Below are 18,113 nucleotides of genomic sequence, written 5' to 3'. Positions count from 1 at the left end.
AACACGTTGTATCCTGGGCCCTTCACTGGTCAGTTAGCGATGAGAGCCCACTTGTGCGTGTGGCCAGCAGAATGGCTGGAGCATAGATCGTAAGAGTGACAGCCCCAGCCAGCAACTGGAGGCAGAATGTGGGGACAAGGAACACAAAGGGAAGAGAGAAGACTTGCTCCCGAGCTGTTCCGCCCCCTCTCGGGTTCTCATTTCGCATACTGGCTCGTTTACGGGGAACCTCAAGGTGGATCCACTTAATTGAACTTCAGTCTTTGCTACCATGCATCTCTGCTTTATAGCACGTGGCAGACACACCTCTGTAGCTATTTACATATCTGACCCCCTCCCCGACTGTGAATCCTTCAAGAGCAAGGACCAGACCTTTTGTTAGCCTTACACTCCCTGCTGAGTAAATGGATACATGCAGCCTTTTCATGCCTTGTATGTTCCGCGGGCTCTGGAGACCCATAAATCGAAGATGGGGAGTGTAAGGCTAACAAAAGGTCTGGTCCTTTAAATTTTTTTTAATGTTTATTTATTTTTGGCACGAGCGGGGAAGGGGCAGAGAGAGAGGGAGACACAGAATCCGAAGCAGGCCCCAGGCTCCGAGCTGTCAGCACGGAGCCTGACGGGGGGCTCGAACCCACAAACCATGAGGTCGTGACCTGAGCTGAAGTCGGTCACTTAACCGACTGAGCCACCCAGGCGCCCCAAAGTTTTTGCCTTTAAAACATACTTGAGATATGTCGGCGGTGGGGCGGGGCGGGGGTTGGGGAGACTAGAGGCCTAGATTTCTAAAACCATACTGGCCTGCTTGATAGAAATAGAAATGTTGGCCACTCTGATAAATATAAAAGCCACCTCTGTATTTTGATTGATGAATCAGTTCTTCGAGAAACAGGCATTTGAATATGTCTGCTCTTAGGTCTAAAACACGAGTGAGGGCCTTCCCTGGTCCGGTCATGGCTGAAAGTGAATGTTTGTTTTTTGGTTGCAGAATTCATCCCACAGGCATTTGGAATGCCCTTATCCCAAGTCATTGCAAATGACCGGGCCTATAAACTCAAGCAGGACTCACAGAGGGACGAACAAAAGGACGCGTCCGATTTCGTGGCTTCCCTCCTCCCATTTGGAAATAAAAGACAAAACAAAGAACTCTCAAGCAGTAACTCATCTCTCAGCTCCACCTCGGAAACCCCAAATGAGTCAACGTCCCCGAACACCCCAGAACCGGCTCCTCGGGCCAGGAGGAGGGTGAGTTGGCCGGTGCTTTCTCTGACACCACTGCTGAAACAACCAGAGCGTTATTCTTGGAGTCTTTGCTCATGTGAAAACTGGGAATGTAGTCCAGGTATCTGTCAACGGCCCCATTCGGGGACAATTTGCACTGGCCGTAGGGCACCGGGCGCACCCTCGGAGCCTTTTCCTGACCCCTCTCAGAGCTGTGGGGGGCCCCTCGTTGGTTACCCATGTGCCCCATGAGATCCTGAACATTCCACAGTGTCACTGTTGACCGTGCTCTAGTGTGATCTGCTGCTGTACTACCGGACTTGCCCTTGAGACGGTGGGGCTTGGGGGCAGGGCCAGGTGTTCTGGTTACTCTCTCGGTCTTCTAGTCCAGGAACCCACTTGGCCCAGTGGCTTGGCTACCAGTCTTCAGAAACAATGAGATTTTGTTTCATCAATGGAACTTTTTTCACTATACATATATAGATAGAGAGAGAGAACATATGTCCTCTCAAATCAGTACTGTAACAACCGGGTGCCATTTATTAATTGGCGGCTGTGTTCTAGGCACTGTGCTGTTGTTTGGGGCTTCAAACTTCATGTTTCGATCCAGGGAAGCTGAGTGTCCAGGCCAACTGGTTGGTGATTGACTGGGTCCGTTGATAAGCGTCTCTAGAGTTCCCTCGGTCACCGGTCACCGGGAGGTCTCCCCTTTTCCTCTTGCCTGGAGACCCCAAACGTGCGCCACCCCCAGCCACTCACTGCTGCCCTCGGTAAAAGCCCAGCACTCCCCACTTAAAATCCACGTTCGAGACCTCTCCAAGATCAAGGGGGTGCCTGGGCCTCTGCTGTTCTCAAGGCTTCAGCTACGTTTACCGATGAGGCAATGACACCATTGTCGTTCTTCCAGCTTTATCACTGTCTCTCGGATTGCATGTTGGGTGGCAGTAACACCTGAGCTCCACGTTGGAACTTTTGGGGAATCTGGGGCCCCGGCAACGGGCCTGCCTGGTGCCCTCTCCTCTGTCCAGGTCTTGCCGGGACACCGGCTGCGGACTCCTTCCTCTGTGCTTCATCGAAGGCCGGGGGGCTGTACCGACGTGGCTCGTGTGCTACTCCCCTATGCTCAGCCCTCACCCTTCCCAACATGGCGGCCCTCCTCCCACCCACCAGCACCCCATCTCCGCCAAAGGCTCTCTCTGATGGCCAGAGGCACCCACCCATGCAGATGACAGGCTGCAAGTGCCGAGACGTCAACGTCACCTCCCTGCCCCTACCGGGAGTTGCCCTTAATTGATGACTCTTGAGGCTTGTGGTATAAATAGCCCAGCTCACTCGCTCCCTAGCATGGTTACCTCTGAGATGCTTGACCTCCATGGTCTCCCAGTCGTCCCCAGGGCCTGGGGCACGAGCTGCCCCCAGGCTCGTCATAGGCTTAGTGGCGCTTCTCATCCACCGCCCTCCCTTCCCGCTCTCATTTCCTCACCCCTGCAGCCGTCTCCGGGAACCACTTCCCTGATAAAGCCCTTTATGCCATTTCTGGGGGGACACAACACTAAGACCATCCCATGGAATCCAGTTTTAAAACTCTACCCCCTAGAGTCATAGTTGCGATCTTCTTTTTACTCCCAAGGCTCCTCTCACTTGACCTCATTCATCGAGTATGTGATTCTTCTCTTGTTCCAAGGCATGAAGTGTCTTCCATTTGGAAAATGTTGTGTGTCGAAATTTTGACTGCCATTACCTGGCCCTATGTTGTGATAGTTTCCTAACTTTTTCGAAAGGTGTTTGCTGCTTTCCGTCTAATATACAAACAGCATGATTCAACCAAGCGGCGCTCCTGTAAGTGTGACAGGCAGTCATGGGCAAAAGCGTTATTGGAGAGCCTCTGAGGGAAGCTGTTTTCATTTTCCCCGTCTGCACTCTTTGTTCACGGCTGTGTATAATTTGCAGGGTGCGATGTCAGTGGATTCTATCACAGATCTTGACGACAGTCAGTCTCGACTACTAGAAGCTTTACAACTCTCCTTGCCTGCCGAGGCTCATAGTAAAAAAGAGAAAGCCAGAGATAAGAAACTGAGTCTGAATCCCATTTACAGACAGGTCCCCAGGCTGGTGGACAGCTGCTGTCAGCATCTAGAAAAACACGGTAAGCAGACTTGTCTGTCAGTGATCATGTATGAGAGACTTTCATTTATTCAAGCATCATGGATTTAAGCGCCCAAGTTCAGCGCTTTAGTCGTCTGATCAGACCCTGGGCTGACGTTTCCTTACAGATCTGAGTGTGTGCCTAAAAGGGTACTGGGCTAAACAAGGTTGTGGGGGACAAAAATCAACTTGACAGTGTTGAGGCCGCCCAATGCCCAGTGGTCCTCAGAAGTGAACCTGGAGGCCAAGTATCTTAGGGGAGGCCAAGATCTGTTGGGCTGGGTCTGTCCCCAAGCCTCCCTTCAAACAGAGCACAGCCACTTTTATGTTTTTCATGCATCGAGGTTACTAACAAGGCTTCCTTAAAAAAAAAAAAAATAAGAGTCCAGCTTCAAACAAGCAAACAAAGAAACAAACAAACAAAAAGATTTGCAAACCATTCCTTAAATGAATAGAAAATACATGGTTTTTGGCAACAGCTTTCTCTATGGCTATTTGTGTTTTTGTGGGAAGATGTCCACTTCAAATCCTTCACAATGACCCTTTTGGCAACTCAACTCCAGGTAATATGTTGACTTAAAAATAATAGAGCCTTCTTCAAAAATTTTTCTGAAATGTAGGCTTATGGCCCATTGAACTGCCATCTCCATAATCTGAATGTGTTTCCTATAAGTGTTCGCGTGCGTTTTGTGGACATGAGATAAGTTGATTGTTTCCAGTAAAACTGGGACTTTATAAAAGAATTATTAAGGGGATTTCTAAATGTCTTAATCACTAGGTAACATATGGATGACTTAAAAAACTGATACATATTGAAGCTTTCTTTGTCTATACAGAATTTTTATATGTACGTGTGTGTGTGTGTGTGTGTCCGTATGCCTCTTCTCCTGGGAAGGTAAGCTGGAGGTCAAGGAAAATTTCTTAGTCATTTTGAATTCCCAGCACTTACTATCACGGTTAATACAATGTAGGTGTCCAATAAATATTACTTGCATGGAATTATTTTTAAAAATAGCTTAGCAACTAAAGAATTCAGTACAGCAAATATGCAAATTCAACCAAAATTTCACTAGGAGGTAGAAAAAGCGACTCATACTTTTATAATTATAGTTTTCACCTGTAAAAAGCATCGAGAGTGAACTGTAAGCATTTTAAAGAGACCTAAGTGAGAATTGTACTCCAATCATTTAACATCTAGTGCCAGGTTGAGTAACTGCTTGTGTGGAAGAAAGAAAACTTTGTTTTTCTATTTTGTTTTTTAAAATAAATTGTCATGATTTATAATTTGAAAAATAGCCTTTCCTTTAAGCTTACTAAAAAACTGGACAATGCTTCCTTTTTTGGAATAGTTAACATGCAGCGTAGGGCCTAAAAGAGACAAGATTATCCTGGGTGATCTCTCAAGGCCCTGATTCCGTTTCTGGTTTCCATGGTGTTTAGCTCCAGAAAAGAGACGTGTTCAGATGCAAATGGATATTAATCTTGGTCCCTTAAAACCAATGAAAAAAAGAGCAAACCATAAAAACAATTCTTTCATAAGACTCTATCTGCCAGTTTGGGAAATGGGTAGCAGAGAGTATGATCCACTTTAGCCTTATAAACTTTTGTCAAAGATCTTTTCATTCCCTCTGAAATTGGGCTTGGACAATGACCTTGACTCCATCCATGTCTGTGTGCGCCACCCTTGCCCTTGCGCCCAGATGCTCTCTATACTATATGCTCAGGCGTCACTCCTCATCGGGGAAATACAAATCAAAACCACACTGAGATACCACCTCACGCCGGTCAGAGTGGCTAAAATGAACAAATCAGGAGACTATAGATGCTGGCGAGGATGTGGAGAAACGGGAACCCTCTTGCACTGTTGGTGGAAATGCAAACTGGTGCAGCCGCTCTGGAAAACAGTGTGGAGGTTCCTCAAAAAATTAAAAATAGACCTACCCTATGACCCAGCAATAGCACTGCTAGGAATTTACCCAGGGGATACAGGAGTGCTGATGCATAGGGGCACTTGTACCCCAATGTTTATAACAGCGCTTTCAACAATAGCCAAATTATGGAAAGAGCCTAAATGTCCATCGACTGACGAATGGATAAAGAAATTGTGGTTTATATACACAATGGAATACTACTTGACAATGAGAAAGAATGAAATCTGGCCATTTGCAACAACATGGATGGAACTGGAAGGTATTATGCTAAGTGAAATAAGTCAGTCAGAGAAAGACAGATACCATGTGTTTTCACTCATATGTGGATCCTGAGAAACCCAACAGAAGACCAGGGGGGAGGAGAAGGGGGAAAAAAAAGTTACAGAGAGGGAAGGAGGCAAACCATAAGAGACTCTTAAATACTGAGAATAAACTGAGGGTTGATGGGGGCTGGGGGGGAGGGGAAAGTGGGTGATGGGCATTGAGGAGGTCACCTGTTGGGGCTGTATGGAAACCAATTTGACAATAAATTTCATATCAAAAAAAAAAAAAAAAGAATTCCCTAAGCATCCTCAATTTCCCAGAAGCACAGCTTTCAAAACAATGACAACAACAAAAACACAGACAGTATAATGGAGACTCAAGTTCTATTACCTTTCTGGGATTTGGGCTGATTTTGAGGCTTATCATGCCTGCCCTCTTGACTTGATGCTTCCTAAGCCTGAGGTCCAGGTGCTCTGGGTCAAGTTTCCATTCTAGTTCCTGATGAAAAGGAGAGAAAGGTGATCATGTCGATTTCTGGGACAGGCCCCAGCAAAGTCACGGTCCTTTGCCAGATCTATGCCTTTTTTGACGTACACCTGTTTTTTCAGTGACTACCTTAAGTCGGGGTTACTAAATGCCTAGACTGTATGTTTTCTCTGAAGGAGAGTCACGGCATAGCTTGTGTCAGAGAATGGCATTGACTGCCTGCAAGCTGCCATTTGCTCTACCGATAAATAAGCAAACAAACAAATATTTTAGAAACTTAAATCAGATTATAATCAATTGAGATACATAGGAATTCTGGCACTTGATCAGTAACTAGTCATTTTTTAAAATTACAGTCATTTTTGCTGAGTGAAAAAGTACTATAATTGAGGAAATAATGTCATGGAAATGGGCATTTCTGAAGAGTCTGGAGGGATTCAACCAAATGAGTAGTCCCGCTTGTGTAGAAAATGCCCTTATGTGATATTTCTGTAGAAATTTCAGCTATTCACAAACCATCAAAAAATCAGAGAGCAAATGCAGCCAAAACGAACATTTGCTAACACCTGCTATTATATTAAGGTTTTCTATTTTGCACAAAGGAGACTCATTCCATTCAATCAGGGTCTGTTTCTCTCTTTATAATGGCAGATGCCAGATATGATTCTAAGCCCTTTATATGCATTAATTAATTGAATCGTTGCATAACTTTTCAGGTGGATACTTATACTCCTTTTGCAGATGTGAAATTTAATTCTGGAGTGATTCTAAATAGCTCAATTACCCTGTTTTTAAGCTCATAGAGAGGTAGAAACAATAAATTAAGCTAGGGGTTGGACTCACTTAGGAGGCAGACACACCGACAGAAGCGACAAAGAAGGTACAGGAGTCTTTTGCAAACCGATGCAGAGCAAAATCCCACCAAGGCCACAAAGATGTGATGATGCAAATCAGCAATAATTAGCCTCTCACCATGATTCTCTCGAATTAGTCTGGAAATTCAGGATACCATTTATAAGGTATAGAACTGATAAATGGGATGTATGGATTCATAATTATATTTATAAATGGATTTGTAATTATAGATGTTATCTCTTCTAACTAAAAAACCCTGGAAAACCAACCAAAAAGGGCTTATACCTAATGCATAATGTGGCAAGACCATAAAATATGTCTACAAAAAGATACCCATTTCCTATGTAAGAGCAATAATCAGTTAGATACCATCACAATAAAATAATTCACTCATACTAATACCAAAAATATACCCAGAATATCTGTAATAAGGAGCCAAGAACGTTCTGTAAAGAAAACGGCAAAGCTCTACCAACAAATCTAAAACGTGACTTAAACAAATTAAGATGTTTACTTTGGTTCTGGATGAAAGAAATAATGTTATAAAGATTGAAATTCTTTCCAGTGTAATTATACGTTGTACTAGTCAGAACCTTTTCAGTGGCAAGAGAGAGGAACCCAGATAAAACTCGATCAGGCAAAGCACCACCACCCCCCCGCCCCCAATCCTATTTACATATGGAATTCTCAGTATTGTATCTAAATTCAGGCACAACTGGATCCAGGAATCAAATGATGGCATGAGAGCACGAGCCTGTTTGGTGGCTTTCCTCTCAGACCTACTCTCTTCACGTGGCTGCAAAATGTCCATTGGCAGCTCCGAACCCACCATCGCCCTCATAACTGATGATCCCAAATGAAGAGAAAATGAGCCACCAATGAAAAAAAAATAAATGGAGATGGTGATCAGCAGTGCTGATGATTAATGGCTTGCATAGGAAAAGGAGAGCTGTTCAGGCATTCTGTGCCCCTGAAGTACATGATACTTCTTAGGGAGTACTCCTGCCCCCCAGAATCAAACCTGAAGCGACAAAAACTCTGGCTCAGCTATGTAAAAAGAACACACACGCGCACGCACGCACACACCGAGTAAAGGCTGGACAGAAATAAACCAAAATATTCATTGTGGCTATTTCTGCATCCGTTATTTTGAAAAGTACATTACCTTTTACCTTTTTCTGCACTTTCTAGATTTTCGTTGATAAGTGCTTGTGTTCATTATAATCAGTGAAACAAGAAATATCTAGTTTTACAACTGAGGGAGAGCTAAAAATTCGTATAGAATTTATGTTTAATCATTCCAAATAACAAAGAAAAGGTTACTTTTTTCATATGGAGAAGATGTGGAAATACACACTATCACGTGACAAATTTTTCATCACACAAACGTTTAACATGACACGCCCCTGGTGCCTGCAGAGTTAAGCTGGAGGTGCCTGCAGACCATAGAGTGGGATGAAGAACCGTTAGTGCATGCGATTGTGCTGTTACTGCTCTGCGAGTTGCAGCTGGGTGCTGGCATCCTATTCTGGGTCTACGGTGATTTCCTCCATAGTTTCGAGCGTAAAACCAGACTGTTGATTTTCTTTGCTTCTTTGCAGGCCTCCAGACAGTGGGGATATTCCGAGTTGGAAGCTCAAAAAAGAGAGTGAGACAAGTAAGTGAAAAGGAAAGACCGCGTTGTGCGTTTCACATGACTTTCAAATGAATTACCTCATGCAAAGTTCAAGCGTATGCAAATTCATTTCTCAATATCTCTGCGGTATCCTCCCACCAATTAGAGTATAATTGACTCCCAAGAGGTAAAAGGCTCAGAAAGGTTGTGATAGAGTGAGGCTCAAACACTTGAAAGCAAAACATTTGGATGTGTCCATGGCACATACAGCCAAACAAAACTAATTCATAAACATCTTGTGGAAATGATAAAAGCAGGAGATCCAGAGAGCACCTAAACAGTAAGTGATAATAAGCAGAAGACTCTTGTATAGCACTTGTTTTTACTAAAATGCAATATGAATAATGCCATTGACATTCTCTTCATATAAGATGCTATTTTTGATCGTTGTACCTTCTCAAAAATAAACAATTCTTAGTAAGTTTCCGTGAAACCCTCGATCCCCAATTCATTTTGCACGTGGGGACCGCACGCACCCCTTGGTTTCCTTCAGCGCTGTGCCACATTCCCCCAACAGAAGTTTGATACCTAGACCGTCAGGAATCGATGCCTATGATCAGGAAGGTATTTGTGCTCCTGATGGCTTCCCAAAGAGGCGAAAGCCATCCTTTGAAAACATAATTCATTTGTTGGCCAAGAGAAAATTAAAATGTTAAGTCTCCTCTCTTGGTTCCGACAGAAAGAAGGAACTCAGCAACTCAGAAATGGAGGCAACGGAAAATAGTTTTTAGTTGATGAAGCCGAAGAAATATTTGTTCATATTAATAAAACTAACTGAAATAAATGCCTCTTTCTTTTGTCAAAACAAAAGGGGCTTCCGAAAGGAGTATTGTCTTTATTTTCCATAGTCACACTAGAGACTATTGAACAGCATTTAACATTTCACAACAGGACTTGCAGGAAGGAAGATGGTAGAGTAACATTTTGGGGCCGCTCACCTATGCGGACCTGGAGAACACTTTCAAAACATTACCTTATTGACTCCACCCACCAGCTCTGAGAGTAGCCCCTTCCTTCACCCACTTCCTTTGAGGCTTAGAGAGACTAAGAAACTTAATTCAAGATCACACAGTTTGATCCGTGCTCAATTCAAGATCGGTGTTAAACCCAAGATCACACAATTTGGATTAAGCTCTTTCCGAGGTCCGTTCTTTCTGCACGTGTGTGCGCTCAGGAAGGAAACGTGACGTGTTTAAATGATCGCAAGTAGGAGTGATACCAGTGGAAGCCTTTGTCGTTCTGGCATCCTGCCGCGCACTAATGACAACTTGGCTGGACTCGAGCAATTCGGGACACTAACGCGCGTTCTGCTCAGGTGGAGAGGAGGCTGTTGTCAGAGATGGTTCCTCAGTTCTATCTGGATCCATCAAAGGGGAAAAACCTCTGCAGGGAGATTCATTTAAGGATTATCCAATAACAATAAAATTGTGGTTATTTAGACTTAGATTCTAGTGTGAAATATGCCTGAACTCCGCATTTTATTTTGAACATCACGTCTTAGCGCCCTGCATTTTTTACTGAGAACGGTTGTCACAATATTAAGAGCTAATTAATCATTTGGGGGATTACCAGTTTATCGCCAGACTCTGTATCAGTCTGAGAGCTGAGGGTGGAAAAGGACGTTGCCTCTTTATTCCCTACCGGGCTTTGAGAGCCTGTACCGAGGCCTGGTACACGGGAAATTGAACGGATGAATGAATGATTGAACAAATAGATTCTTATGGAAGCTCACTGCATAGAGGTGATTCACGAACTCACATAATTGTTTCCACAGGAGGAAACGGTACATAAGGGAAGTTAGGCTGTCGGTCATGGAAGTAGGGTGTAGGGTTATGACTCCCTTCCTCTCGCTATTGGGTTTTCCTGTTGTTGTAAATGCTAATAAACCGAGTATAATGATGAAGGCAGGAAATCCCTTTGGGAATTGTTAATAAGGCTACTCTGACATCCCTAAGGCACATTTTGTTTAGTAATTGTCATCTTTCAAGCCTTAGTCACAAACGGCTTATGAGGGTTTTTTCATTTTGTTGTTTGCAAGAAAAAAAAAACCCATGCTTTCTTGTTGAGTACTTCTGTAAAATGTCAAAATTCCAACCTAGTAGGATTGCTGACACACAAAACTGCTGTGCAATCGGTTCATTCCTCCCTCCCACATTTACTGTTGACCTAACCCCTTAGCTCTTCCTCCCAACCTTCTGGATGGTGTTATCAAGCTTTTCTGCCTGCATCATTAACTTCAAACCTACAGATACTTTTATTTAATAATGCATGTAAATACATATATATTCTTTATTACTATTAATGCATTATGTATATATGTATATATGTATTATGCATATATGTATATATTGTATATATGTATATGTATACATATATGTATATGTATGTATGTATATGTGTATATATGTATATATGTGCATGTGTGTGTGTGTGTGTGTGTATATATATATATATATATATATATATATATATTCATGACTGGATGCATAGACTTTGTCGATCAAGGTGACATATTTTCTTCTCCTTTCCTGTGTCTGCATAAGCCTAATACCACATCCTGCATGTCACAGCACTTCCTTTTTTTATTTTGCTGGACACTGAACATTGAGGTATGGTGTTATAAGGCTGCCACTTGAACCATTATTTTTCCAGTTACGTGAGGAATTTGACCGCGGGGTCGATGTCTCTCTGGAGGAAGAGCACAGCGTTCATGATGTGGCTGCCCTGTTGAAGGAGTTCCTGAGGGACATGCCGGACCCCCTTCTCACCAGGGAGCTGTACACGGCCTTCATCAATACTCTCTGTGCGTAATACACATATTTGCAGGAATGTGTCCCGGGAGTCCTGGGATGTCCAACTCACTCATCAAACCGTGTGCATGCGTTTCCCAGTACCTCCTTTTGTTCTTATTTATTGGTCTCTAATGAGTGGGCTATTTGGGGGAATTTTGTGAGATTTCCCCTGGGGACAGTTAGCAAGAAGAAAGTTGCGATAGAACAAAGAAGAATTTGGGATGCTTTCAAATGACCCCAGCTCAGTAGAGAGTGCTATATATTGATGCTTTGAAGTAACAGCAAGAGTTCCCGTTGAGTCTGTGCCTAAAAATGAGTTCGCATTACTGGTAGGAGGAAGGAGGGAGCCACAGAAACCCAGAGTGAGAAAAGGCAGCAGGCGACATTCCAGGGAAAGCAGGATGGCATAGTCCAGTGCCGGAATTTTCAATATGGCTGCCCCGGGGCTATAGATGCAGATCCCGTGGAGGCGTAAAGGAAGAGAGGGAGGAGGGACAGGCCAGAGCTGTGTCAGCCTCCATACATTTCTTCCTCCAACGCTACCATTAAAATAGGATCACAAAAGAGAGAGAAGACAGTCATTGTGCCGTGTCTTGGCTACTGCCAGCAAAAAGGCAATTCCTTGTGCATTGCTCGACGGAAAAGGGCCTCACATCTGCTATAAACTCAACATGGCGAGTGTTCACCGATTCCCAGTCATCGTTAGTAAATATTTACTGAAAACGAGAGCCTGCGATCCCCAAAGTAAATGATGGGTAATGCCAGGGAAAGGAGGGAGAAGAAAGTAAGCGAAATTAAGTTATCTTTCTACCATGGACTAGAATGCTTTCTCTCGATGTTGCAGCTCCCTGGGTCTGGTTTATCTTCACGGCCTGCATAGAACCTCGTGCTAAATTGCTAAGCCAGGGCTCCCATTGGGTGGAGTGGAATGTGACTTGCCTTGCTAATCCCTTTCGGAAAGCCGTCAGGAGGGGCCTCTTCTCCGAGCCCCAATGGTGGGAGCTCCCCCTTGAACTGACTTAGAATGCCTCCTTTTGCCTTGCTTAGTGTTGGAGCCAGAGGAACAACTGGGTACCTTGCAGCTTCTCATCTACCTTCTACCTCCCTGCAACTGCGACACGCTCCACCGACTCCTCCAGTTCCTCTCCATGGTGGCCAGGCACGCCAACGACAACGTCAGCAAAGATGGGCAAGAGGTAGGCACCCCACCCCCGCCGCCGCCCTGCATGCTGGGACTCATCCTTTGTCCCCTTGCCGAAGAGTGGGCGTTAGTTCGGTTAAGTGTTTCACCTGGAGGAAAGGACGCCTGCCCTTTCCTGCCCTAGCTGTCCATGTAGAATGAGAACTAGTGTTTTCTCCGGCGGTACAGTTCCTAAGAGCGCACGGGCCCTTAACCTCCTGTGTTTCAAGACGGCCTCCAAGCGAGGCTGTCATTTTCCCTGACGGTGCTTTGCTCAAGACCTTGAATCTCCGTTGGTATGAAGAAGACAAACAAATGAGCTACGGAGGGGCTTAGGATCATGAACAACACGGAGTCATGGGGATGGGGGAAGATTGCTGTCTTTGTAATTAATTCGGTCTGCTTCTTTCACTTGAAGCCCAAATATGAGGCCACGTTATTCTTCCAGTTGGTCCCTCAAGCTCCCATCTGCCCGATAGTTACAAGTCTGGTGTCCTTTCTCTCCTTAAACCGTCCCGCCAAGACAGGCCAGCACAATGCAACGGAGGGTCAGTCCTGCTTCCAAACCAGGTGAAGGAACTGCACGGTCCTGTGGGCCCTTTTGGGATGTTCTTGTTGAGCCCGGTCCCCACTCGGGCCCTAGTGTGACCCCACCCTCTGCCCATTTGAAGTCCTGGGCTCTGGTTCTCTTCGGTCACACTCATATGCTTCGAGGTGTTTTTTGGTTTCACCCTTGGGCAAAGGAGATGCCGGCTTCAATTTCAGGTGACCATTTAGCCAGCATCCTGTTTAATCTTGACCTTACCAAGAGATGTGTTTCCCGTTTGGATACCATGCCGTCATGCTTCTTGACCTTGGATTCCCCAGGTGATCTCAGACCCTTTACTACGCTGACACTCATTACAAATCAGATGAGAAGAGGCCAAAGGCATTCTAAATTTATTTAAACACAGAAACTTTTCTCTTCAATCCTTGTTAAGCAGAACTCAGCCCTATCATGGATTCTGTTCTGTTTGTCAAATTTCTTTGCTAAAAATCATGGTTGTATGTATATATATATATATATATATATATGAAAACATATATATGTTTTCACTTTAATCCAGAACGACAATTTTGCAATTCTTATCTTCAACCTTCCAGTTGGCGTAAGGACGGAACTTTCCTGAGTTAGCCATTTATCTCTATAGTAGTGATAGTTAGTGAACCCTCTGCTGACTTTAGGCTTCATAATATGGCACTGACACCTGATTTCAGCAGACACAGCTCTTCTGGGGATATGCTGTAATTCTCATAATTGTTAAGTAGTTATATTACCCGTCTGGGTGTCGTCCTTTATCAGCTACTGATGTAACAGAAACCGTAGTCTCCTCTGCCTAATCATTGGGTAGAGGCAGGACCCTGTCTGTGTGATTAAGGAGGCAGCGAGGAAAGCAGAAAGTCCAATTGAAGTCACTCTCGCGTTTTTTAGAATTCATTTTCAGACGCTCCGTCCAAGGGCGGAACAGGCCTCCATTACTTATGCCCGAAAGTAGAAAATACTCCTAGACAGGTCCCAATGAAACTTAGCATGTTTCCATTGATGTGTCTCCCACCTCGTGCTGGCTGTGCTCCAGGGGCTCCATACGTTACAGCGCATCCTCCCCTACGCAAGACAGATATAGTTGCCTCCGTGTTTCAGAGGTAGAAACCGGGGCCTAGAGGGGCTAAGTAACTTACCTCGTGGCCCACAGGGAGCTCCACTTACTGTTGTGCGCGTTGCTTACTTGTGCATTTCACAACTCTGGGGGAGGGCACCGTGCACCCCATAGTCGCAGAGTTAGTAAGACAATAGCCCAGAAGATGGCACGAAAATATCTTGAGGAAGGGGCTCCTTCTTCCAATTCACGCAAAGTTGTCATATTGAAGAGGGGGCGGGGCGGTCCAGTGACTAGTAGTTACAGCGGTGGCTCAAACCCAAAGTGGTCTAGCTTACTAAGAGCAGAAATCTAGAATAGAAATTAGGAAAAACCCTCCACTGGGGGTCTAGTTCAAGGTCTTCCAGCTCCCGTGCGATTGATGTTTGGGAGCAGGGAATTGTTGTAGGGGCTACCCTGTGAATTCTGGAATGCTTAGTAGCATCTCTGGCCTCGGCCCACCTGATGCCGGTAGCAGCTCCCCGCCATGCCTCAGGTGTGACCAACCGAAAGCATCTCTAGACATTACCAAGGATCCCGTGGGGGCCGGGAGAGGGGGGAAAAGTCACCCCTGGTTGAGAACACTCGGTAGCTTTTATAACTAAGTGACCATGTGTTCTTGGAGAAATCTATTAACCTTCCTAAACCTGAGTTCTGAGCTTTGGGGATAAAATTTCTTCAACCGGCACCGCACAGCGGTTGAGAAGAGTGGTTTACTCTAAGGAATATGCAGATATCCCAGTAACAGCAAGGTTGTACAGGGAGTCAAGAGTTCGCAAGGGTTTCTAGACACCCTTGGCCTAAACCTTGAATCAAAACGAAGGGCTAGGAATCAAACGTTAAAGCAGCAGGGGAAATATGAGGAGAGTGTTGTTTCTGTGAATTGGTTCGAAGTCGCGGGAAAACAGGTGGCCCCCGCAGCCATCTTAGATTCGAGTAAAGGCCATAGAGTGGGAAGGTCCTGGTGAGGTTTGAGGGGAAATTGGGCTGTGTTTGTAGAGTGCTGAATGCCTTTGTAAGGGAATAGGTGCTTAATTCTTTTAAGCCCTGAATCTCTGGAAGGATTCCACTAAGGTAGTATCACCCACGCTGTAGATTGGTTAGAGGCAGGGAGAGAGCGAGTGGGGAGGCTTTTGTATAAATAGCAATATGGAAACCAGCAGTTCACATTGTAAATGTCTCCACATAACAGTGGCCTTGGCATTTGAATCGCGTACGTCCTGAGCACCTGAGTTCCTCTAAACGAGTGAGTGTTGTTCAGCAATTTTCGTATTACTCTTCCTCGGATGCTGTGGCCTCTGGGAGGTGGCAGAGGCAAGGACACAAGGCAAAGAGAGAATTAGGGAATGCAGTGAGGACTCACTCCGGAGCTGCAGAGAAAAAGTGGCGAGTGTGGTCCAGAAAAGTTAAGAGGGGCATCACCGAGGAGACCGAGTTTAAACCGCGCATCAGCAGGCGTGTAGGGATCGAATGTCAGCTCCGCTCAGGGATGGGAATTAGCGAAAAACCCCTCTGGTCGAAGTAGGAGTGGACGGAGAGGAACTAGAGAGAGGTTGTTGGCTTAATGTTTGGTGGTAGAGAATACAGGCCGAGCGCAGTGGAGGGAGGCAAAAATCAAACTGTAAACTACCGTCAAGAAACAAAGCAGTTTTTGACTTTTCCTCTTCCCTGTTTGGTGGTTTGGGTTAGGTGCGTTATCTATTTGTTGGATAGTTGTTATGGCTCGGAGCATGAAGAAGGGGGGCCAGCACATCTAGAAGCTTGGAGGCTCACACAGGGTCTAGCCAGCGCCTTGCCACATGAACTTGTTTCTGTAAAACAGAGGAAGAGGGAAACGTACAGAGTTGGGTGGGGGAGGTCATTTTTCTCCTCGATAAAATGAACATAATATTTCCTTTCGAACTGGCACCTAAAATTTAAAATTTACTGCATCCCTAACTGCTAGGATCTTACAGATTTTGAAAAGACGGACCTGGGGAAAATTGTTGGCTCGTCCGTCAGTGCTTTTCTTGGGGAAAAGAATGGTATTTTAGCAAATCAGGGTGTTTAGCTATCAGTGTTTGCTTTGTTTCATTCCATTTTGTTTACTATCTGCTTTGCTCCTTGGGGGAGAAGAGAAATTCCCAAATGTACGAAAGATTTCATTTCTTTTAGAAAGAATATTGCAGGAACATAACTGAGACCTCTTGAGCCGTGGGTTCCCAGGTTGTCCAGGAACCCTCCGGTATCGCACGGAAAATGTGGTGTAACTATGCACCGTTTGGGTGAGAGAGTCCATGGCTGGCCTCATTTCTTCAAAGAGTCTACGAGGCACAAAAGGAGTCATGAGCCACCAACATAAAGCTGACATTAGTGATCTTTGAGGAGGTGCATACCTCTACAAAATGGGAGGTTGGCTTTGGAACCGGAGCAGGCCCACTGCCTCGCTCTCCCTACCCTGAGTCCAGCTCCCCCGACCCTTTAAAGCTAGTGTTCCCATTGCCCCATATTCTGTGACAGGGGCCGGGGGCCACCATGCAAGGGTGAAGGGTGGGAGGCGCAGGGTCGGGACAAAGATGCAGGGTGGCTTCTCGGGTCTGGGCTCCGGGCATCACTTCCCTGTCTGTCGAAAAAGGACAACAGCCCAGCTGCTTCATGAGCTTATAGTGCAAAAGAATTGAAACAGCCCGTGGGAAGTTCCTACTCCGGTGACTATACGTGCCAAACTTGTAATACATGTGAGCGAGTCATATTCTGTTTAGAAATGATCTAGGATGCTTATTGGGTAAAGATAAAATTGTTCCTTTAATTGGCTGGCTAATCATTAACTAGCGAACTGCCCCCAAGCACACATGGTTATGACCTGGACATATGGATACGTAGATGCTGACACACGAGCACAAGAGTGAAGGCTGTCTGTGAACAGTCTCCTTTCCAGGTTCAAAAGCAGTAAACCAAAGACAGATCAAAACAAAACAAAAATGCGTTAACAAGCCCCAGCAGCATGGTCTGCAGCTGGGATCTATGTACAATTTCACAGACGGATTGAATTGCATTCCCAGAATAGCAACAGGAGAAGAAGGGAACGGAAACCGAGTTCTGGATCGTCCTTGTACTAAACATTCTTTTAAAAGAAAACAAAATCTTCTATTTGTTAATGTTAAAAAAAAAAAATCAGGGAAAACCCTGATAGGATTTTAAGAGGAGGGGAGGGGAGGCCCTCGAGATGCCTGAGCTCTCAAGGGATGAATTTGAAAATGACACCTATTTCAGTTTATCCTTAGCCATGAACTTCCAGGAAGAGAAATGAAAAATAAAGGGAAAAAACATGGCAAGGTTTATATGAATGAAATAAAACAGAGACAAAATAGTTGAACCGTCCTACACAAAGGGCACTTCCTTGAAAATTCCCAGTGTTGACCATTCAAAAGCATTTCACTTGGCAGGAAACCTGAAAACAGGCTCCCCTTCCAAAAATAGCACCCACTGTGTGCCGCTCGGGGCCACGCGGGGATGGCAGGGCCGGGTAGCCGCAAGCTCGGGGCTCCCCAGGACAAGGGTCAGACCAGGAGTCTCTCTCGTGGCTGTGAACCCGGACTCTTGAGTTCTGCTCTGTGTGCCCGGGTGCCCCTTGAAGGTTGGGCACATCTTCCCAGGCTGAGCAGCCATGGGTCCCGGACGTATCCCTGCATTGCTCGATTTTCAACTCGTATCAACAAGAGAAATAAACATGTGCCTGGATCGGTGGTTCTCGCCCAAGGGCAGTCTAGCCCCCCGGGGGACTCGCGGCAATGGCCTTGCCTGCCTCTCCTGTAGCGCCCTTTGCCACACTGGCATGCCTCGATGTGTTCTACGTGTTTCTGTTTTCGCATCCAGCGTTCTTCCTGCAGTGGAATTGTCCCTTGCCCC

The 18,113-nt window shown here is 45.3% G+C and overlaps 1 protein-coding gene across 4 annotated transcripts in view; it reads left to right on the top strand.

The window, feature by feature from the left end:
* Window positions 1–18,113, top strand: part of ARHGAP6 (Rho GTPase activating protein 6) — a 453,678-nt gene that overhangs the window by 403,843 nt on the left and 31,722 nt on the right. For all 4 annotated transcript variants that reach the window (XM_045472356.1, XM_045472357.1, XM_045472358.1 and 1 more), the window contains exons 4-8: window positions 989–1,245; window positions 3,172–3,367; window positions 8,504–8,559; window positions 11,230–11,380; window positions 12,417–12,565. In XM_045472356.1, coding sequence (XP_045328312.1) covers window positions 989–1,245; window positions 3,172–3,367; window positions 8,504–8,559; window positions 11,230–11,380; window positions 12,417–12,565 — 809 coding nt within the window. The remainder of the gene's footprint in view (window positions 1–988; window positions 1,246–3,171; window positions 3,368–8,503; window positions 8,560–11,229; window positions 11,381–12,416; window positions 12,566–18,113) is intronic.

Source organism: Leopardus geoffroyi, chromosome X (genome assembly GCF_018350155.1).
Source record: "Leopardus geoffroyi isolate Oge1 chromosome X, O.geoffroyi_Oge1_pat1.0, whole genome shotgun sequence".
Classification (NCBI taxonomy): Eukaryota; Metazoa; Chordata; class Mammalia; order Carnivora; family Felidae; genus Leopardus; species Leopardus geoffroyi.
Note: the sequence above shows the minus strand (reverse complement) of the source record. Positions and strands in the feature narration are given on the sequence as shown.